The sequence below is a fragment of the Mustela lutreola genome, chromosome 1 (assembly GCF_030435805.1).
Source record: "Mustela lutreola isolate mMusLut2 chromosome 1, mMusLut2.pri, whole genome shotgun sequence".
Taxonomy (NCBI): Eukaryota; Metazoa; Chordata; class Mammalia; order Carnivora; family Mustelidae; genus Mustela; species Mustela lutreola.
The window spans coordinates 181,128,130-181,151,582 of NC_081290.1; the positions used below are offsets into that span (position 1 = coordinate 181,128,130).

A 23,453-nucleotide genomic window follows, 5' to 3' on the forward strand; every position below is an offset into this window, starting at 1 on the left:
TTCTGGGAGCTTTCCCCTTGCTCTCCTGCAGTCTGTTCTCAACACAGCAGGCACAGTGATCCTTTTAAACACAAGTCAGATCATGTCAGCCCTCTGATGGCTTCCTATTCACTCCGAATAAAAGCCAGTGACTTGATATTTATTATTCAAGCCCTTCCAACTGTACTTTCTGTTCCCCTCTGCTCCTATGCTTCACACTGGTGGAGCTCTTTCTCCTTCATGCTGGGCATGTTTTTCCCTCCTGGCCCCTTTAAGTTACAGTTTCTTTTTCTGGAATGGTTTTTCCTTGAGCATCCGCATGGCTATCTTTCTTAACCTGCACTAATCATTCCTCCTCACCTCACTCTGTACTTTCTTTTTTCCATACCAGTACCTTCAAATATACTAGGGCTTTTCCTTAGTATATTGTTTTCCTTTCTTTTCACTAGAATGGAAGCTCCATAAAGGCAAGGAAATATGTCTACTTAATTGATATACCTTTAAACAGGGCTTGGCACAGAGTAGACGGTTCAGATAACACAATTACTTTGTCAAATCAGACTCAGGAATCAGAGCTTACCTAAAATTAATTAAGCTACTGCAGTGTAACCACAGTATACTGTGCTACTGCAATAGCACAGTACAGTAGCTTAAAGCAAGAATCATTTCTCCCGGTTTCTGTGGATCAGAAATCAGGTGCGGCTCATCCCTGGCTGCTCATTTGTGTCCTCACAAGACTGTAGTCAAGGTGTCACACAGTACTTGCAGGCTCCGCTGGTGGTGGGTCCCGTGACAAGCTCATTCACGTTGCAGGTGTCTCTGAGGTCCTTGCTTGTGGTTTTTCTTTTTGTGGGGCTTTTTTATAACATAGTAGATGGCCTCATCAGTGAGAGTAAGGGAGAGAGTAAGACAGGGTAAAGTGAAAGCAGCAGTGTCTTTTATGACCTAGACTTGAAACTCAAACTCCATCTTACCTGTCATATCCTAATGGTTCCACAAATCAGCCTTACTCAGTGTGGGGAGGGTCACAAGGGTGTGAATGCAAGAAGGCCCAGATTTCTGGGAGCCATTTTAGTAGTGGCCTATCACACCTAATATCAAGCTTTCCTAACAGTTTCAAGGATGTAGGAAGGTAACGAATAGTAAGCGATCTGTGAGCAGTAAGAGGTCTGGGACCTCCACCATAGTTCCACAGGGCCTTTCTCAACATCTCAGGATAGGCTGTGGTCCAGTCTGACTTCACAGTCGCTAAGCTGGTTGTGCCGTTTATCCCTTCCACAGATGGGCCATTGGTGTACTTGGTCACACGCTGCCTACAGAGACCTATCTCTTGTATCCACACGTTTAAACAGACCTGGGACATCCTGTCCTTAGCATCTGTAGGTGAGGGCTCACATGCTAGCGTGTGCCATGTTTGTTTCCCAGGAGGCCTGTCATTCGTATATTTATGAGGAGACTTGACTGCGTCACTTTCTCATTTTCAGCAAGAGGATCCTATTTCCTAAGGGAATGAGCGGGTTGTGGCTTAGCCATTTACTTTCTGACACTCAGATATCTATTAAGTGAACAAATACAAGAACTCATTTGGTCTTTATATTGGTCTTGTGGGAGAGGCTGTTCTGTTAGGAAATGATTTCTCAGGGATTGAGAAGTAAAATGTGTCTAAGATCCCTTGGGAAATGCCAGGGCTGGGATTTGTACTTGGGTCTTTCTGACCCTATGACTCCTGTTTTTGCTGGTGTGCCCCAAACCAGATATTTTCATTTAGTAAAATCTAGTGGCTGCTGCTCTCAGGTGGGGCTTCTAGAAGGCATGAAAGCCAGGTGCTGGAAGAAGGAAGGTAGGTAGATACCTTTACTTAAATTTGCTGCCATTCATGATCATGAAGATAAACTAAAACTATATCCATTTTCCTTTTTTATTTGGAACCCGAGAGACAGATACTCCCTAGTTGATCAAGAGTCTCTTTAAAAGTCAAGAAATTTAGTTTTGGATCTGGCTCTGCTGCCTGATGGATTTGGACTCTGTGACCAGTTCTTAATCTCTTTAAGCCTCAATTTCTTCTCCTATAAAATGGGGTTAATCACCTCTTTCAGTACTTTCCAGAAAGTGTAATTTCACCTAGTATAATTTTTAGGCACTACTTTTATTTGTTTTCTTCTTGTTTTTAATGTATAAACACTTAGTCTTTTTTAAAATTCTGGGGCCAGAGTTGATGGACTCTAATGATTTTTGCCCTTTCTCTGTGAATTCCCTAAATCCTTGTTCGTCATCAGTTTGTTAGAAGCTTTCCATGCGACGCATGTTAGCCAACTTGCTTTCTTTCCAGTTTCCCTGAATTGTTTCAAATTGTTGAGCGTCTTCTGGTATACCTCCTGTATTTCCAAGATCTCATGCTACACGTGACTTTATTTTTCCCAGAATATTTCCCAGTCTGTCCTTTTCTTTTAAATCTAGTGTAGAGTCTTTCGATGTTCTGTGAGTCAGAGATCCCCCTTCTCCCGGAATAAGCTCTCCTTTGTGCCACGTTGTACACGAGGAACAGAAGCGTTGGAGTCTGATTCCTATGGCTGCCTGTGTGCCTTCGCAGGGCCGACTGCACTGTTGTCCCTCAGTGACAGGCGCCGTGGGGCTGTTGCCACAGGTAAGGTAAAGACATAGGGAGGAGAGAAGGAGATGCAGGGAGGGGCAGAGAAAGAAGGCTTTGGAATCGCAGAGTGCCCAAGAGTTGTCTCTGTTTCTCCATCTCCTGGTCCTACTTATATTGTGACAATAGCTTCTATGTTAAGAATCACAGGTATAGGACTTTAGATTCTGAAGGGACCTGGATCGTTTCCTTCAAACTGTTAATTTATAAATAAGAATGCAGTATATGGTGATAAAATGACTCATTATCCACAGTTACAGAGCCAATGAATAGTACAGCTGGGGCTCGGATTCAGTTCTTTTGACTCTAAATCCAGTCTGGTTATGCACCCTCTGGTGGCTTGTTTTCACATGTCCACTCACCAGATACTTAGTGAGCAGCTTTTAAATACAAATGTATGGTGGGTGGGAAAAGTATGTTCATGTATGTCCTCAGAAATACTGGTGGAGATAAGGAAGTACCCTAATACTGATAGTATTAAGTACTAAGATAAATACTAAGATGTTCAGTGAAGTGAGAATGGCATAAAAGGTGTAGATTTTAAAAGCATATACACTTTTTGCTTTCTACTTCATAATAACTTGTGTTTTGTTATAAAAATAGTGTTTGTTCATGATACAGATTCTAGATGTTGGCAGAATATACCACCTGCATCTTACCACCTACAAAAATTTTCATATATGTTTGCCTATGTATTTTTAAAATTACAAGAAGGGAATTATTCTAACATTCTCTTCCAGCCTGATCTGTAACTTGGAGAGCCAGGCTGGGAGAACTGAGAATAGCCAGACAGTCATGAACACTGTCAGATCTTGCTACAGCAGTGGTTGGAGGTCTGAGTGGACAGAGTTTAAGGGACACTTAAAGTTTCAGCTGGAGTGGAGTTGGTGTGTTGGGGAATAGGCATTGAAGTAGTTGAGGACTAGTGGTTATTGGGCAAAAGGCAATTTATTGTCAGAATGGCAGGGCTGTCTCTCCTTCCTCTGGCCAGAGGTTGTTTCGAGGTTATTTCAGTGAAAGAATTACTCTTGGGACCCAGAAGTCAGTGGTCTGGGTCTCCCAAGTTTAGCTAGAAATGCTAGTGAGCTGTAGGATGTGAAGGTAAGCTTCTTGGTATCAGACAATCTTGATCAACCTATTAAGGACCCTTCTTTCTGGAGGAAGTCTTGGTAGAGCTGAAAAAGGTAATGAACTGAAAGCTTAAAGCCTCTGATATATAATGATTAGCCAGTGGTTTTTGTTTTTGTTCTAGATTTCTGTTTTTGTTGTTGTTGTTGTTGTTTGTTTGTTTGTTTTTTTAGTAGGTCCTGGTCTTTCCAGAAATTTATTTGCATCCTCTACCACTTGCTTGCATGTAAAAGACTAGCAAATTAATGTAAAATGAAGTTCCTCCTAAATTCTAAAAGGCTGCAGAAATGTGACATGATGTTACTACTGATGGTAAAAATGAGATTTTGTGTGTGTGTGTTTCAGATGCAGGGCTTTTTATTTGTTGCTTAGAATGTTTCTTACAACAACCTGTCTAATCTGGAGTTCCAAAATGTAGATCTTGTGAAGAACATTTATTTCTCTTTATACGTATACCAAGTCTCAGTCCTTGGATATTGCTTTTGAAATACAAAAAGCTAACTCATGGGTAAATAGACTGTCCTTGTAAGCATTTGAAAAAAAAGAGAAAAGAAAAGAAATGTGCTTCTTAGAGATGTTTTTATTTCTGAAATGAAAGCTTACTGGAAATTTTTGGGTATTGGTGTGGAGGAGATATTTGTGCTTTACGTTGCTACAGGGAAGAGACGTGTGTGATGTTGAATAGCTAAGTGGCCAGTGAAGATATTTTTGATAGATTCTTGCCTTGTAGGATTTGACTTTGGACATTTTTTTCCATTTTCGTATGGGAATTTTGTTCTTTTAAATTCCAGTGCTACACTCTGTCTTAGCCTTGTGCAGATCTATCTTTTAGCTGTTAGAGTTGTAAAAAGGTTTGGATATGGCCCTTGTGTGACTTGACTCCTGATCCATTCTTCCAGATTATCCCTGGGTGTATGAATGGGTAGACAAGATAGATGTAATGATTAAGCTTATTACTCCTGCTTCCGATTCCGTCTGAAGATCCTCGTGCTTCAGTGGATGCTGTTTTGATACCTTTGAGACTTCTCTTTACCCCTGTACCGACTTCGGAATTTGAGAGGCTCTCACATCCCTTGTCTGCTCTGGATGTCACCTAACTACTTCATAGACTAGTGATCTCTGCCTTCACAGATGGTTTAGTCCAACACTGTGTAGGGGACATGCTTTAAATTCATATTTCTTCTGAATAAGTGATGATGAAACATTTTGAATGGAAATATTTGGTGTTGAAATAAATGAGGAGAAGGTATTTAGTGTTAGTTTCTCATTTATGAAATAGTAAAAGGAGTAAATGTGTGTTTCAGCTTTACTCCTTTCTCTCCCTGTTTAAAACACATGCATTTAGAAACCCTAGAAAAAGCTAACAAGCACAGAAAAGGTGAAACTATCCAAAGGACTTGCGCAAATGCTGCCTTTTTCCCCAGAAAACTTGACTCTTCTCTAATATTTGACTAATTCCAAATTTTTTAGGTTTCTGTTCTTGGATGTCATTTGCTTGGGGCAGTTTTCTTGACTCCTGGACAACATTGAGTAGAGCTCTCGATCATGTCTTTACTGCTTCCCGTATGCCCACCATAACACTCACACCACTTTATTGTTAGTTACTGCTTTTACTGTCTGTCACTGATAGTCTGTAAGCTCTGTGACAGCCAGAACTATGTTAGTTTTACTGCCTGGCATTTAGTGGCCCCTTAAAATTTTGTTAAATTTATGAATTAAAGAGAACTCTTAGCACTTTTGGTCGATTTTATTTCATGCTTTTCTCTGTGTGTGTGCATGTATACATACAGATATTTCTGTAAAGATATTACACTGGAATTTCACTTTGTGTGTAGGAGTGGAGTTTTGAAATCAGCATAAGGCGAAAATTGCTCTTCTGTCTTTATGGTACCTACAGTAAGTCAACACAGACAGTTTTCCCCTCCAGTGTTCAATGATAAAATTGTACTTACGTGCGGTGGTATTCTAGCTCTCTAGACACAGGTGTCCAGAGTCCTCCAAAACCAGACTCTTATGTCTCTTTCTGGCACTCTTTTCTGCTCTTCATTTAGTGACAATGGCTTCCATTGGTTTTCTCCTGTCTTTAGTTAACTAAGTTTGCCTTGTATTCTCTGGTTTCTACCCTTTTGTTCGTGCTATTCTCCCCCTTTGGAAGACCTTAGCTTTTCCCTATTTGGGTTGACTTTCAAGGTCCTCCTCAGATTCTGTCTGCTCTGCCAAGTTTGTGTTTCTCTGGCTAAGCCTGAGTGGTCTGTTCCACTTCTGAGTTTGTGGCATTTATTGGTCGTCCTTCTACATTTAGTAATGTACCATCTTGGGGGATGTTCTCTGGGATCTGCTTTTGTGTGTGTTTGTGTTTTCTGGTCAGCTCGAATGTTAGATCACTGAAGATAGGACTGTTCTTCTTTTTCTTTGTGTTGCTTGCAGTTTATGCCTGGCACCTTTCTTACTAAATACTTTATTTATATGTAAAAATTTGTTCCTTATAGCATGAACCCAGAACAGAGTGCTTTGATGAGAATACTTTTTCTTTTGTTTCTTTTAAAAAAAATTACACAGACCTCCAGTTCCATTTTGTGTTACTGCTTGCACACAATGGCCAACACAGAGTTATCAGGGAAATCTGTATGCAGGTGGCACTAAAGCGCAAGTACCTGTGGGTGTAGTGTGGCCCACTTAAATAGAAATTTCTGGTGGTTTAGCAGGAAGTAAGAATTATACTAGGTAAAGGAAGAGAAGAAGCACATGGATTCGAGCAGAGATCCCTTTCTTAAAACTGACACCACTAAACAAGGTTACTCCCAAGGTATAAAATCCCCAGAAAGGTGATTTGATTTCCTTAATGTATTGGGTACCATGTTTCTGAAATTACTAATTATATTATGATTCTCTTGTGACTTGAATGGGAAATTGTCTTTTTGCTATAGGCAGATAGCTATTTAAGAAATTCTTTTTAGGTGCACCTGGGTGGTTCAGTCCATTAAGACTCCGAATCTTGATTCAGGCTCAGATTGTGATCTCAGGGTCATGAGATCAAGCCCTGTGCTGGGCTCTGTGCTAGGCATGGAGCCTGCTTAAGATTCTCTCTCTCCATCTATCTCTGCCTCTCTCTGCGTAAAGAAAAAAAAAAGGAGAAATTCTTTTTAATTGATTTGTTTCTTAGGATCTGGCTCTCCTACTGTGATGTAGCTTGAAAGTCACTCAGAATTCTATTTAGTGGTGAGATTTTGAAAAAGATGCTCAGAGCCCTAGTTTTCTGTTGTCACAGAAGTTAAAAAAATTTTATTCCTAAAATTTACTAATTACGTTAAGTTGCTTCTGTGTTACATGTTCATCAGACTATTAAAATGTAAAATGTAGATTGCTCTGATGTGGAAGAGATTTTTTTGTTTATTTGTTTAGGTACAAAGAGGATGGTGAAGCCTTATTAATTCTGCTTCCCTCAGAAGAAAAAGGGATGGTGCAGCAGCTTCTCCAGAAGAAAGTGCCTGTGAAGGAAATCAAGTAAGAACTGCTGGCTGTCTTGATGTGATTGTTAGGAGAACAGAGGCACAGAATTATTATGTTGAATTATGTACACTTAATTTCCTCTTCCCTCTTTGTCTTCTGCTGCTGTCTGGTTTGTGACTTTTTGTTTGCCTTTTTTTTTTTAAACAAGTTTTCGAAGATTGCTCATAGAGAAAATAAGATGAAACAGAGAACTTGTTATCTTCAGGCATTGGGGGTTGAGAGGATTATACCTTTTGGATAAGATTTGTAGGGTTATATGTCCATTTTTGAGGATTGTGCTGTCTGTTGAAGGTGTTTAGATTGTCAGCAGAATTGATCAGGATCGGAGTTTCACTGCACTGGGGTCCTTGAAACACTGTCTTTACTTGGAAGGAAGTAACTTGGAAGGTGTTTGGGGGGTTGGGGGTGGGGTAGAAGGTTTGGGTAAGGATTTGATGGAAAAAGGTTGTGAGTTGTTAATTGTTGAGCCTCAGTGAGGGTTTTCTACCTTTTGTGTCTTTGATTTTATAATTAAAAGAAAGTAAAGAACACCTCCTCCATCCCCACCTACCACCACCCTGGTTTTGCAGAAGCAAAATGGTTCAGTCTAACTCAGGGAAACAAGTGGGATTTCTTTTGTGAGACCTAGAGCCCCGAAAGAATTTCATTCTTCCCTATAACCTCCCTTGGTGGAGTTAAGTAATGATTCTTTTACCTAATTTCCAGGTAAGGAAAACATTATTTATATCTTTTGACTTCTTACTTACTACTTAAAACCAGTTTTATGATATTTGACTGAGAATGGAAATACTTACAAAAATGACATTAGATTTCATTTATTTTATTTCATGGACAGTAGATCTCCCATGAGAGGCTTTTCCAACTTCATGGACATAAGAAGTAACCAATGATAAGTGGATGTTAACCTTAGCATCTTTCACTCAGCTTGGGGTCTTGAGAAAAGATTTCTGATCTTGATCCTCCCCTCCCCAAGTTATGCATAATACGTGATTCAAGTTCAGGTCTAGTGTAATTTCAGTCTATTCTGGCTCCTACATGAGAAATAATGTTATAGATTTAAAAGTATTGAAAAGACTATGAAAATGCTATATGCTGTCTTCAGTTTCTAAAATTGAGATGTCCTAGTTTAACCTTTTTTTGTTGTTGTTGTTATAAAGAATCAACCCAGAAAAACTTATAGACATCCAGAAAAAATTGGAGGCATTTTTAGCACAAGATCAAGATTTAAAAGAAAGAGCTCAAAGGGTAAGTTGTTGGTAAATTGGGTACCTTAGTTGGAATGGACCATATAATAAAGTTAAAATTCAGCGTTTTCTATTACTTCTAGGCTTCATGGTTATGCCTCAGATATTCAAGTAGCGCAGTTTGCAGATAGCTTGATCGTATTCTTTAAGTTTTAAAAAGATTATGTATTTCTTAGAGTAACCTGGGAAACTGTCAGTCAGCTCTGTGCTTCTTTAGCACACTTATTGTAATTTCTTATGTTAGGCTAAATTTCTAGAAAGCGTAGCACAGCACTTTTATTAAATTGTCTTTAGGAATGAAATTTTAGTCTATAAATATGACTTAATGTTCCCTAATTACTTTTTTGACTTAGAAATCCTTTTGATTAGCAAATACAAAGAATTCTCACTTTCAGTGAAACTTATTTTTTAATTCTTAGAGTGCCCAGCAGTAGATACTTTAGTAAAAGAAGAAGGGGAATAGTTTTATGTTGTGCTTACCATTACCTGGTCATTAAACGGACAGATATTTGAGTCCCTGTTATAAAGCTCTTTTCATCATGCTTCTTCTTACATTGAGGTTATGAGATCTACATACAATCTTTGTCTCTGCATCTCCCATAACATGTCAGCAGTGAGTTAAGAGAGTTAGGATTCAGAGGTTGGATTCTATTTCAGCAGATAGATGAAGTGAGGGGAAGGAAGGAGGAGGTGATGTGGAAAGAGCATCCTAACGGATGAGGAGTTGGAGCAGAAAAACGGTCAGTAGTCAGTCAGGCTTTTCTATGTTATGGTTTGGAAACTGAATATTCTCGGGAAGGAAGTTTTATTTAAAGAGCAAATCTCACATTTCTTTTTAAAAATTAGCTTATGTTATATTTTATCAAGTTAGCCTCACTGTGCTTAAAATAACATGAGTGATGAAAGCTAAAATTTGAATGCTTACATGGTGTTAAGCACTTAGTCATGACATGACTCTGCTACATGGCAGTTTGATGTGCTCTCAACTTCATCTTCCCAACAACACACGGGGAGGTAGTATTGATGGGATTTTATTTAGGAGTAAATAATAGATTGAGAAAATTAAAAATTGTCCAAGGTCACGTAAGGTATTAAGTAGCAGGCCGAGACGGAAATTCATGTGTGACTTTGTTCAGTACTTCCATGAAACATCAGGAGAAATAAAACCAAATATGGAACTGTGCAAAGTTGAGTTTCTAACAGCTCACTTCACCTGAAACCTAATGAAAAAGGCCTTTAAAGGGAAAAAATTTTTTTTTCTTAATTTTTGAACATGCAAACATTTGTGTGCATATTTTAGTCTAGTAGACAGACTTTGAGCTGGGAGTTAACTCTTTTAACAGTTTTGGAAATAGGATGCACATTTAAAAATATTATACATGGATTCTGAAATGTCGTGACTTGCTGCATACCTAAGAGGTCATTCAATTATGAATTGGGAAATAAGGAACATTAGAAGGATGTTTCACTGGTTTGTGCATACAACAAATGAGCCTTCCAGAACAAAGATTATAGAATGCGCATTGAAATAAATGATGTGATTTATTGGGTGTCACGCATGGTTTAGCAGAACGGCTAACTGCATTGCCAACAGCGGCAAGCTATCTAGTTTCATAGAAGTGATTTTCTAGCCTTTGATTATAATCTGGATAGAAGAAAAATGATAGGCAACAGGGGTGAGATATATATATATATATGTATATATATATATACACATACACATATATACACACACATACACACACGCATTTACTTTTAAAAAAGTATATATATATTTATTTACCTTTTTTTTGGTGAACAATTATAGGGAAAAAAATTATCCTTGAACTGGAACCATTCATTGTTTTTCATGCGTATGAAGACAGGGAAAATGGTTTGAAGAAAGGATTGGCTTAAAGTTAGAATAAATTTGAAGTTCAGAAAATATATAAATGAGAATTAAATATACTTTCTAAAAATTTTAAAATAATAAATACTTGCTTTGATGTATTTCATCATCTTTGTTCCCTATGTTAAGACTGACAAAGGATCAGGATCATGTTTACTTTTTGGTTTATATAGTTCTTGGTATAAAGATACTTTTTTTCTTTTTAAACAGAAGAAAAATGGCACGAGATGATGATGGCAAATTAATTGAGATAATAATATAAAATGGAAGGCTTTAGAGAGAAGTTTTTTTCTGTCATTTTATTAAACTTAATTTTAAATACAGTAACATTTTATTTTCTTGGAAAACATATCCTTTGACTATTAAAATAATTACTCTTAATACCTAGTATTTACTAATATTTATTGTATTCCAGAAGCTATGCCCAGGTACTCTAGATGCATTGTTTTGATTAGTTTCTCCTGTAACACTTGAAGTAGAAGGTGTTGTGATCTCTGATAGAAGAGGAAACTGGCAGAGACCCAAGAGATTTGCTCAGCCAGTAAGAAAAGGAGCTCAGATTGTCATCTGTATGATCCCAAAGCCTACATTTTCCCCCCATGTTACCATATGTATTTCAACAAATGATACCAACTTCTAGAATAGCTTCTTGAGGTGATAGTCTATGTTGAGTTGTTTGATGAAACCAAATTTAGTCTAATCTAATATCACAGTTCTTAAAAGATAGGTTTTTTGTTTTGTTTTGTTTTTTTGGTGGAAAGGAGATATGCTCAACTATTTTTTAAGATTTTTTATGACTGTTGAATTTGTTCCTTTGGTTAATTTTCTTATATCTGGTTTAAATTTCTTTTCCCTTCCTGACTTTTACATATCCTGCATTGAAACCACTTATTTTTACAGTGTTTTGTCTCTTATATACGCTCCGTGTATCTGATGAAGGATAAAGAAATATTTGATGTGAGCAAGCTACCTATACCTGAGTATGCCCTGTAAGTATTCATGTTACAGTTCTGATTATGAATCCTCAAAGGTAGAGCTCATTGTCTAAAACCTGGTTCTCTGAGAGGCTTTGTTGAAATGGCTCTGTCTTACTTTAGAATAATCTGTTAAAGATCTGCAAAGAAAAAGATTATGTAAACTAGAAAATAGCTGAGTGTTAATTTCTTGTTTCTTACTTATAAGTGAAAATTTCTGAAAGTTACACTGGAAGTTTCCTGTAGCTTTGTCTTAAAGGAGATGGAGAACAATTGATGAGCATTGTTGGAAATCTTTAAATGTCTGCAGTCCTCTTGTTCTTTGGTACGCTGGCCTGGAACACTGTAGACTGTTCTTTTCTTATGCTTTTGAAATAAGTCTTGTCATTTCTTCCCTTATTTTAGGTTGATCCCCATAACTGCTTGCTTATTGCCTGAGTATTTTTTGTCTCTTGGTGTTTCTTATAGGTACTCAGAGTTACCATGGCAAAATGTCCCTGCTTAGTAACTGAGGTTACTATTACATAAAAAAGGAACTCTTGGTTTTGTTTTGGCTTAGTATTTGAAGGGCTTCTTTTCTTAACCTTTTTTAGCTATAAAGGAGGGATGCTTATTTTTCACTGGGATTCTACTTGTGGGAAAAGCTTTGACAAAATCCTATAGAAGCACCCTTGGGGTTAATCATATATATATTAAATGTCAGCATAAGATTTCCCAGACTGTGATGAAATATGTATTTTCAAGGCGTGGTCTGTATATTTGTTCTGCTCTCCAGGAATTTGAATGTTAATGGAGTCTGAATAAAACTCATATCTGGGAGAGCTGCTGTTTCCTGCTCTTCATGTTAGATTTTGAGTTGAGTATAACAGGTAATTTGTTAGTTGTAACATTTTAGAATGATTCAAATTACTAGATAACAGTGTGAGGGCCCTGACTCTTTGTCTAAGTAATTGGTGGAAAACTGCATTCCATGGATATAACATGTTTTTGTCACTTATCTGTTTATGTAGCAGTTACTATTTCACCATTTCTGAATAGGTTTAGGTTAGGTGCATTTATGGTGTAGCTTATTGGCCCTTTTTTGGTACTCTACGAAGAAGTTCTATCCTGGTTTTCTGGTTGACATACTGAGATACTAGCAAACGGAGGAGGCATGGGGCTTTAACGCTGGAGGGTCATATTTATGGGACATTTTGTTGCTATAAACGCCAGGAAATTTCATCTGTTCACAGTTGAAGACCTTTGCTTTTTATTGGTGATGTTTAGGGAAGGCAGAAAGTTGACTTCTGAACCTAGATAATTTGTACAGTTTAATGTGGTGTTGCTTAAATTTTGTGTTTATTTAGATGTGTAATTTCCTTGATCTATACATTCCTTTAGAAGACCATTGTTACCTAAAGCAGTGTTAGGTATGTAGGATGTAATAAATGTTTTTTTTTTTTTTTTAAGATTTTATTTATTTATTTGACAGAGAGAAATCACAAGTATACTGAGAGGCAGGCAGAGAGAGAGAGAAGGAAGCAGGCTCCCTGCTGAGCAGAGAGCCCCATGCGGGACTCGATCCCAGGACCCTGAGATCATGACCTGAGCCGAAGGCAGCGGCTTAACCCACTGAGCCACCCAGGCGCCCTGTAATAAATGTTTTTAAAAATGATTTTTCTAAAGAAATATGTCACTGAAGCTGTCTAGTACGTTAGTGGGGAGGGGGTGGGGAGGCATAACCACTGTTTCCAGTTAATCAGGTGTGTTTGTCCAGTAGGCGTAGCGATCCGACAGAGCATAGTGTTTGTGAAGGGAGGGGAGGGCTCTTTCTTCCAGGTAGCTGAGTGTTGGGGGAGGGGGGTTACTTACTTACTCTGAGGTTAGGTTAGGATTTCCCCCTCTTGGTGGGGAGTTCCACTTGGTGTCAGGTTATAACAAACTTTCTATTAAAAGTGAGACTTAGGAGAGAGCCAGGCAGAAAAAAGCCCCACCGTCCTCCTGGTACTGGGCTTCCCTCACCTGGGTGGAAATGGCCCTCCCCTGAAGACAAGCTCAGCATAAGGATGGATTGACCTACCTTAGAAGAAGAAGTTCTTAACTGGTTGGTCCTTCATTTATAACACAAAGCAGAGTAGTATTTTTATATTTAAATGTAAAAACAAAAAAATTATATATATGGGTGTGCAGATATGTGTGTTTTTTTTCTAAAGGAGGAAGAACATTCTGGTCACTGGGGAGCCAAACTGGAGACGAATAGTCTGGTTGGAAATAAGGGATCTCCTCTTGAGTGGGGGTTGAGGGAGGCAGTGCTTTTGCAACGCTGGCTCTCTGGGGACCCTTTGCTGTTCCCTTGCTGTCCCTGTAGGGTCCTCCGTCCTCTGCCCACTCTTCCGGAGGTGGGGGTGGACACCTGGTCGGGTTGACAGGTGCAGGCACGTTGTGGAAGGAGCACTCACCTGAGCCCCGCGGCTTTGGTTTAAAAGACACACATGCCCACACGGATTTAGAAATAAGAGTTGGCTGGTCAACTTGAGCATGTTACTAACAAGGGGTGATTGGGATTATTTTCTGGTGGGACTAGCATGTCACTAAAGCAGGCCTTTTGATATATTAAAATTTTTTAAAAAGCAAAAAAAAAAAAAAAAGAAATATGTTTGGGTGGCTAATATGTATAGTTCATTGTGCTAGATATTAAAATTATAGATGTAGGTACTCCTGCCTTAAAGGAGCTTCACATTTTAGTAGCTGAGAGAAACACATAAATACAGCTGTAATACATTGAGAGAAACACTCTGATGGATGTGAGTGTGTGATCCCACCCCATCGCCCCCATAACAGTATTAATAGCAAGGGCTCAGTAGCGGCTGCATGTGTGCTGGGCAGGATTTTGAATGCATGGCATCTGTGAACTCATTTTACTCTTGCAACAGCCCTGCAATGTTGATACTGATCCTGCCATTTTGCCAATAAGAGAACTGAGGAATAGAGGTTAAGTAACATCCTTTGGTCATATAGCTTATGGGCGACAGTCCCATTTCTGAGTCTCTGCTTTTACCACTGCACATCTCTGTTTCTTGAATCTTGTCCCAGGAGAGAGGCCATGGGCCCATGTCGTAATGTTAGCTGTTTATCATAGCAGGCCTGGCTTGAGTTTATTTCTGATCCGTTAGTCAGAACTTAGGAGGTGGGAAAGACTTGATCATAAAGTGAATCTTGATCTTAGAAAGAGAAAATAATTTTTCTTTTCTTCTTTGATCTCTTCTTTGATTTCTTGTAGAAATCCTTTTTTTTTAAAAAAAAAAATACAGAAGTGATTATGTTGTATTAAGTGTCTAAGAGGAGAGGACAGTGATAACTCGCTTTTATTTTTAGCAGAGAACTGTTCTGTCCTTTCCTGTCTTTTTCCATGTCCATGTCTCTTTCGGCTTTAATATTTACATTTCACATAGTCAGGTTGTTACAACAGCTATGAGATGGGTCTGATAGATACTGTTACCCCATTTTTGTGGCAGCTGAGGCTAAGAGAGGTAAACTGGACATAGGCAGATTTTGTACCTGAGCTGTTCCCTTGTTGCTGGTCTCATGCTCTTTATTTTATACCTTGTTAACCTCTTAATGAAAAATGGGGTATTTCCAATGTTTTCTGACAGGTGTTCTGTATTTTTTGGTTTGCCTTTTGGATCATCTAACCTTTCAAGATTGAGTTGTACCTCATAGGAGTATTTTCTTTAAAAAAAAAAAAGGAAAAAAGCTCCCAGGGGCGCCGGAGGTGGCTCAGCAGGTTAAGCCTCTGCCTTTGGCTCAGGTCATGATCCCAGGGTCCTGGGATAGAGCCCTGGCATTGGGCTCTCTGCTCAGTGGGGAGCCTACCCCCGCCCCCTGCCTTCTCTCTGCCTACCAGTGGTCTCTCTCTCTCTCTGTCAAATAAATACATAAAATCTTAAAACAACAACAACAACAAAAAAAAAACAGCTCCCCAAATAGATTTCCACTCTTGAGAAACTTGCATAATACCATAAGCAGACCATCAGTGTACTAAAGTAACTATTTTCATTTGCTCATATTTAAGGTCTCTTGGTCTTGCTGTGGCACCACGGGTGAGATTTCTTCAGAAAATGCAGAAACAACCCACCAAGGAACTGGTGGTGAGCCCAGATAATAAAGTAATTGAACCAAGGGCATCCTCCCTCACGAATGATGAAGTGGAAGAATTTAGAGCCTACTTTAATGAGAAAATGTCCATCTTTCAGAAAGGTGGGAAAAGACCAAAAGGGACAGAATACACACTGGCTAATGAGATTAGTGGTGAAGAGGAGGAAGAGAAGGAAGATGAGGAAGAAACAGAGGAGAAACTGGCAAAAGCAAGAGAGTCTCAGCCTCCATCTGTTCCTAGCACTGGGGAGGCCAAGGAAACCCCTGGGCAGTTCTTGGACAGAGATGAGGAGGAAGAGGATGGACAGGATGCTGATTTCTTTACAGTGAAGCGGCACAATGTATTTGGGTTGGACCTTCAAGAGAACAAAGCACTACAGGTAAGTTTACCCCCAGGGGAGGGTCTTCTCTTATTTCCTGCCATTTCTTACCCTGTGCTGCTTTTGTGGCCTTTGCCGAAATGTGGGGGAAATAAAGACTAGGAGAAATTTGTAGGATGACTTACTTTGCAATGAACTCTCCCCTCCTTCTCCATGTTTGATGGTGGAATAGGTGCCTGAGAATTCTCATTGTTCATAAATTTGAGAACTCTAAGAAGGCTCACAGATTTAATCTTCTTCTTTGCTATTCTTCTGAGGCATGTTTTAAAAGATGCCAGAGTCATGGTTATAGTATTAAGGAAGCCAGTTGATGGGGTTCTATAGTTTATGGTATGAGGATCCTTCACTGTGATTTTTAACATACTGCTTTCTGATTTAAGTCATTATAAATGTTCCTTACAACAATATAATCTCCCTAAGCATGAATTTTACTTTTAATGAGACATTTGCTTTTCTATTTCAACCCAGTAACTTAAATAGAAAGCCCGCACTCCTTTGTAAAGGCCACTTAGGAAGGTTTCTTAAAAGTTTCATGTAGATCCTTTGTTTTTCCATAGCTACCTGCCAGGAGAAATAAAAGGGATAATTTAGGTAAAGCACCTGTTTTCTGGAGTACTTATAGGTACACAGTAAACCTGTTTCTCCTCCCCTTTCCTTAGGTCTTTTCCTGTTTTATATACCTTTGTTCTTAATCATTTCTTTAAAGTGAATTGAATAGAAAATGAAGCTGAGCTCTTATTTTTTATATATTGTTTAATAAAATTCTGAGTAATCTGGGGTGCCTCTGCTGTCTGCTGGGCGGTGAGCCTGCTCCTCCCCACCCCCCTCTCCGCTGCTCTGCCTACTTGTCATCTCTGTCAAACAAATAAATAAGATCTTTAAAAAAAAAAAAACAAATTCTGAGTAATCTTAGGATACTAAATTTTGAACTTAGAAACTTGGATAGGTGTTCAAGTAACAAATAAAAATCTTGGAAAGTTAGTAAGCATCATTATTGAGTGCTTAATGTAATCAGGCATTTTCTAAACATTATCTCAATTGGTTTTTGAATAACCCCCTGTGAGGTAGGTACTATCTCATTATACAGGAAAGGAAAAGCAACTAAGACACAGAGAGGAAGATAGTGAGGGACACAGCTTGTTATTGACATAGTTGGAATTAGAGCCTAGGTATTCTGATTTGATTGATCAAGAACAGGGATACTGATCCCATTTTTGAAGTGTGATTTATCGCTTTTTCTTACAGAATTGAAATACTTTCTATGGTATCTGATAATCTGTGGCTAACCTAAGGCCACAAAGATTTCTCCTGTGTTTTCCTTGAGAACTTTTATAGTTTTAGTACTTAAATTTAAGGCCAGAGTTTATTTTTTCTTAATATTTGTGTATGGTGTGAGGGAAGGGTTAAGGTTTCTTCTTCTTCTTCTTTTTTTTTTTTTTGATGGACGTCTAGTTGAACCAGTGCCTTTGTTAAGTAGTGCTTTCTCCATTCAGTAACCTTGACCCTTTGTCCACGGTTGACCTTGTATGTGTAGGTCTCTTTGACTCATTTCGAAATCGCAACTATTCTTCCAACTTGATATTTAAAAAAAAATTGTTTTGGTTCATTTCAAAATTGCAACTATTCTTCCAACTTGATATTTAAAAAAAATTGTTTTGGTTCTTTTTGGACCACTGCATTTCCATATAAGTTTTTAAGTCAGTTGGTTAATTGGTGCAAAAAAATCTGAAGGCATTTTCATTGAGATTGCATTGAAATCTATAAATCTATTTGGGGAGTATTGACATTTTGAGTCTTCTGACTCAAAATGGATTATGGCGTATCTTATGTATTTCGGCCTTAGAATCTTGAAGCATGGTTTTATAATTTTAAGTATGCCTATCTTGCATATTTTTTTAGATTCATCTCTTACTATTTCATAGTTTTTCAATGCTATTATAAGTGATACTTTTAAAATATAATTTCCTAATTCTTTGTTGCCAGTATATATAAATACTGTTTATTTTTATATCCCAGTCATTCTAAACTGACCTATTCTAGTGGTTTTATTTTTGGAGATCTTTGGTATTTTCTCTGTAGATGGTCATGGGTTTTTGAAGAAAGATGGTTTTGTTTCTTTTTTCCAATCTGTGTGTCTTTTATTTAATTTTCTTAATTATACCGTATGTTGAAAAGGCAGTGGTGGGAGTGGCCATTGTTGTTCTGTACCTGATCTGGGAGAGGGAAAACATTGAGTCTTTTACATCTGATATTAGCTATAGGTGTTTTTGTAAATGCTTTTATCAGGGTGGGAAAGTTCCATTTTATTACTAGCTGGGTTGCCTTGTTTATTAAAATAAATGGTGGAAATTTTGTCAGATCCTTTTTTATTTCATCAATTAAGGTGAATTATAGTTCTGTTGATACTTTGTTGTTTTTTTGTTTTGTTTTGTTTTGTTTTTAGCGTTGAACCAACCTTAAATTCCTATGATAAACTTAGTCATGATGTGTTTTATCTATGGCAGAATTTTGTTTGCTAATATTTTGTTAAGGATCTTTATTTCTGTTTTCATGAGGGATATTGGCTCAATTTCTTCTAAGGACTTTGGGACCGTGACATATTTTAAAAGGTTTTGATACATTTTGCCAAACTATCTTACAGAGAAGTCACAGTCATTGTCCCTCTGGCTGTGTCTGCCATTGCCCATTTACTTGCTCTAACACTGAGTATTAACATGTTTTTATTATTTTGAAAAAATATTAGTGAGTAATGTGTTACCATTTGAATTTACCTTTCTTTGATTCTGTTATTACACATTTTTCATTTATTTCAGTTGTATAATCTCTATGTATGTTTTTACATCTGTTTTTCCCTGCTTTTCTCTTGCTAGGGTAATGATTTTTTTCTGATGCTCTCGAAAATGTCATTAACATTAGTTACTGTCTCTGGCTTTTTAAACTTTTTTTTATATCCCTTGTCACACAGAATTGTGTGTTGGCCTGCCTTCCTTACTGGATTCTGAATTCCTTGAAATTAATGTCTTACTGATACGGTGTCTAGCTCCCGTTGAATTTCAGGAATGTCTCATGTATAAGTGAATGACTGAATTTCTTATTTTACTTTGATAGTTTTATTTGCTGTGAATTATATATAATTCATTCATGTGAGGTTTATTTTTGGAAACCTACATTTTAAAACTGTCTAAGATTTTGAAAATACGTAAGATTTATCTGATTAACTAAAAATGACTGAAGAGGTATTGTTTAATTTTCTATAAACATGCGCATAAATAACTTCCTTTTTTTCACTCATTAAATTATATGCCTGTGGAGGCCAACCTTTGGAACTTAGTAGGTGAAAGTATCTAATAGTGATGATGTAAAGTTCTAATTAAGAATACATTTGCATGGTATACTATAAAAAATTTTGTCTTTAAAATATCTACATGATTTTATTTAGATGTAATAAGCTGAAAATATATGACCTGTACGTCAAATGGTGAGGAATAGTTTGGAACAGCATGGATTTTGAGGTGCTGATAAAGGAATGTTTTTCTCTTTATTCCTGCACATTCGCTAGTACTGTACACAGCCAGAGTTGAAATTATTGGTTCTTTGGCTGAAATATAAATAGAAAGGCTTACTGCCTTTAACCCCCGACCCTCACTTAGTCTTGCCAGCTTTACTTACTATGTGCCTTCGGGCTTTCAAAGTCAGTATTAACCTGTGCTCAAATTATCATCAGCTTTTTGATTCTTAATCATGTTTTTTAAGACATTTGGTTTTGAGTGTGGTTTTTGCATCTGCAGTCACCATCAGCTTTTCATTTTAGCCTTTGTTCTTGCATTTTATATTTTAGTATTGTACTCACTGGAGGCTGTTTTCTTCCTTTATTACCTGTTTTTAAGGATAGACCTGAGAAAGTAGAGAAAACCAAACTATACTCAAAATGGAAATAATATTATTATTTATACATAAATGAATGTATTCCCCTTGGGAGACAAAGTCCTTTTTCAGATACCACTTTTTTTTTCAAATATTTTTGTTGCTTCTGTTTCAGAATTGGTTTTGGGGACAATTACCAGGCACACAAGAGAACTGGTTGTGTTACTTATATCACAGGCTATTCTTTGTCTCAATTATCTTTTCTTTACTTTCTTGCTTTCTTAGAAAAGGGAGGAGATTTGTTGAATTTTTTTAAAGTTTGGAGCCAGTGGAGACATACTGGTTTGCAGATGACATGGAATTTGTTTAATAATCCTGTCATTGTCATTGTAAAATCATGTACTTGGTGTTTTATCATATACCAAATTCTTACAACTTCTCATTTTGTCCTCATGACAGGAAAGGCAGATGATGATATTTAAATTTCACAAAGCCTTTCAAATGACTTTTCCAAAGTCACAGTGGTGGAGTCAGTGTTCTATCTCTGATGCCAAATCACAGTTCTCCTGCTACTCCGTCCTATTGCCGACCATAATTTGTATTTAGTTTACTTGCTGTAAATGGATGATGTCGGTGTAATTGGCAGCACTTGAAATAACTTCATGCTGCCCATTGTGTGCGCACACGTGGAATACAGAATTGATGTGTTTACCTCTCTAGACCTGGGCATGAATGGAGAGGAGAGGTACTGAGTGTCTGGTGCAAGCAATGTATTCTAGAAGACCACTCTGTCATAGTCCTTTTCTGTTTGACAGGATCAAGGCATCGGCAGAGAAACAGATTTCTTAGCACTGAAGATTGAATCGTGAGTGACAGAGCAGTGATAGATATGGGAAGGAGAGAGCCCAGCTGGTGTGATCACGCTCCAGGGCACTAGGAGGTTGGGTGACCGCCTGGAATAGGGAGGAAACTTTGTGTTTTATTGGCTGCTGGTTAGAAAATTGACCTCCAAAGAAACAGTGTTAGAGAAGAATATGTATATATACTTAAAATGATGAATTTGAAAATGATTTTAAAATATTTTCTTAAATAGAAGAATGAAATCTCTAAGCATATACTTTTTGTCTTTCTCATTTTATAATTGTTTAGAGACGAGACTGCCATTAGTGCTTGTCCTTTTAAGGCCATCAGAAGAGTAAACCTAGGTCAGCCTTAAGATTTGAATGATATTCATAGCTAATTTTTTGTTTAGAGTAGAGTCTATACTCTGTTTACTTGGACTCTTAACATTTTTGCATGAAAATTCTTGGTATTGCAAGGATGCCCTGGGTGGTAAAGCATAAATTAGCTAATGTTACTTATTTATACGTATTCTCTTATAAAAGTATTCTAAGATTCTGAATCAAGATTCTTCTGATATATGGGAGCTGAAGTTTTTCTGCCTGTTGTTTCTGTATCTTTTCTCTTTCCTCCTTCCTCCTCCTTCTTGCTTGTCTTTTTCTTCTCCTTCCAGAAGCAGAATTACTGAGTACCTACTGAGTGCCAGGAATTGTGCTAGGGAGTAAGTTTTAGAGGCTTATACTTGAGTTAATATAGCTAATTTTTAAACCAAAATTTCAGTAGAGAATTCGAGCTTTCTCTTCATTTATTCATTCATACAACCAAATGGTTTAAAGCTCTAATATTGGCACCTGGGAGAGAATATGGCCAGCAGTTTTATCTTAAAGAATGGGTAGGTGTTAATAGGAGGTGGGGTAAGTACCCTTAGCACAGAGTACAGAGTGAGAAAAACCATGACCACAGGAGAGTATATGTTTAGTATGGGGAGCTATTTTTGATATGATGTTCAGTAGTTAGCCTTTCTGAGCCTTAGTGTCTGTGTTTGTAAAATGGGTCCAATAACAGTGTCTACTTGGAGTTATTGTGATTAGAAATAGAAAGTACCTAGCACAGTTGTGTACATAGGAGATAGTTAACATTAGCTATGATTTCCACTCGATAAAGTATAATAGGAACATACAGATAAGGGGGTGATAGAGTTGCTGTGGCCAGGCAGTGTCTGACGTATTGCTGAGGAAAATAAGGCCTTTGTCTGTAACAGGGCCAGTGATGCATTTCATTTTCTTGAGGTGTTCTATCACAAAACAAATTTGCTTTTATGATTATATCATAGTGGATAGAGCATTTCTCACATTCTCAGTCTCGTGCATTGATCTGGAGTGCTAAACTCTATGCTAATATCACAGGCCTGGTTGACATCACAGCCAAATATTTATGATTTTATATTGAATTTATATCAAATTTATGTAATTTGATATAACCAGGCTATATGACAAACACTATACTTGTAGAACTGGATTGATTGCTTATAAATAGAACTAAAAGTGGTATTAACAGTAGATATTTCTTCATGTGGAATTATTAAATGAAATTACTATGTTAATTTTCTGGATGAGGAGTTCTGTGTCCAGTTACCTGGTAATATTCTTGTGGGTATTAAGACTGTGCAGTATATTTCTAGAAGATACTATGTAGAAGATATTAGGTTATGGATTTTGCTTATATTTAAAGACTGTTGATATAAAAATGAGCATTAGAAGAAGTAATGCCCTTGTTTGGGGAATGATTGGGACGTACTGATGAACCGTTGCAGGAGAGTGCTGGTGTAGCTGTTTTTTTATCACTAAAATTATTTGATTTAAAATGGGAATGAACTATTGTAGCTTATTTCCTGAAATTTCTTGCAGACAACTCAGTTTTTATAAAAGAAGTATCAGGAAATAATGAATATTCATTTTCTATAATCTCATACACTTTGATTATTGTATATCATTTGGTAAACTCATCACAGTCTGTGCAGTATTACCCCCATTTTGTAGGTTAAGAAAGAGACTCTGAAAGGTTCCCTTGCTTGCCTACCACAGTTAGCAATGTGGCATACTGGAATTTGTACCTGGCCCCACCAATGCACTCCTCTTCCTTGAAGTCTGCCTTTACTTTTTCATCTCACTGACATTTGGATTCCAGTTTTCTGTTTCACTAGTTCGTTCTTCTTGGTGTTTTATAATATACCTCCATGAATATCTTAATCTGTTTGTTCTGTACCAAGTGAGATTACTACTGAGATTGCCATAACCTTGGTGTGCAAGGGTCTTATATAATGCTTAGTTGAATTAAACAGAAGGGAGAGCTCTTTAAGACCCAGGAGTCAGGATTACAGTGCTCCCCTCAGTTTTTGGTACCATGAAGTGGAGCAATGGTGGGATGACCCTAAATGTTGAGTAGTTCAAGTAGAGTTGGTATATATGCTTTTTGGTCTTCCTACAGGTGCTTTTTCTTTTTCTTGTTTCCATTCTTAATTCTTTAATTATAATTCAAAATTCATTCCAATTCCAAAGGAATAGTTATTGTGTGATTTGAAAGTTAAATGTACATACTGAGTTGGTTTATAAATATATATTTTCCTTCCTTCCCTATTTGAAATTTTTATGCATATGGTTTCCTGAAGACTTAAATTGACAGTGGAAAGCTAAAAGCTTTTGGCTTGATGTTTATTCTTTCACATGCTAAATCATTATTGTATCAACAATATTTTGACTTTTCCCCCTTCATTTCCTACTTTTATTCATCCTCAATATTTAAAACATCTGCTGGCTACCGAATTTTCTTTTCCTTTCTTTTTTTAAAAGTAGGCTCCATGCCCAC

The 23,453-nt window shown here is 37.4% G+C and overlaps 1 protein-coding gene across 1 annotated transcript in view; it reads left to right on the top strand.

Annotated features, from left to right (window-relative positions):
* DDX10 (DEAD-box helicase 10) overlaps positions 1-23,453 on the top strand; it is a 277,722-nt gene that overhangs the window by 34,221 nt on the left and 220,048 nt on the right. Inside the window, exons 10-13 of the mRNA XM_059179811.1 lie at positions 7,157-7,258; positions 8,422-8,509; positions 11,297-11,385; positions 15,422-15,884. Of these exons, the coding sequence (XP_059035794.1) occupies positions 7,157-7,258; positions 8,422-8,509; positions 11,297-11,385; positions 15,422-15,884 (742 nt within the window). The remainder of the gene's footprint in view (positions 1-7,156; positions 7,259-8,421; positions 8,510-11,296; positions 11,386-15,421; positions 15,885-23,453) is intronic.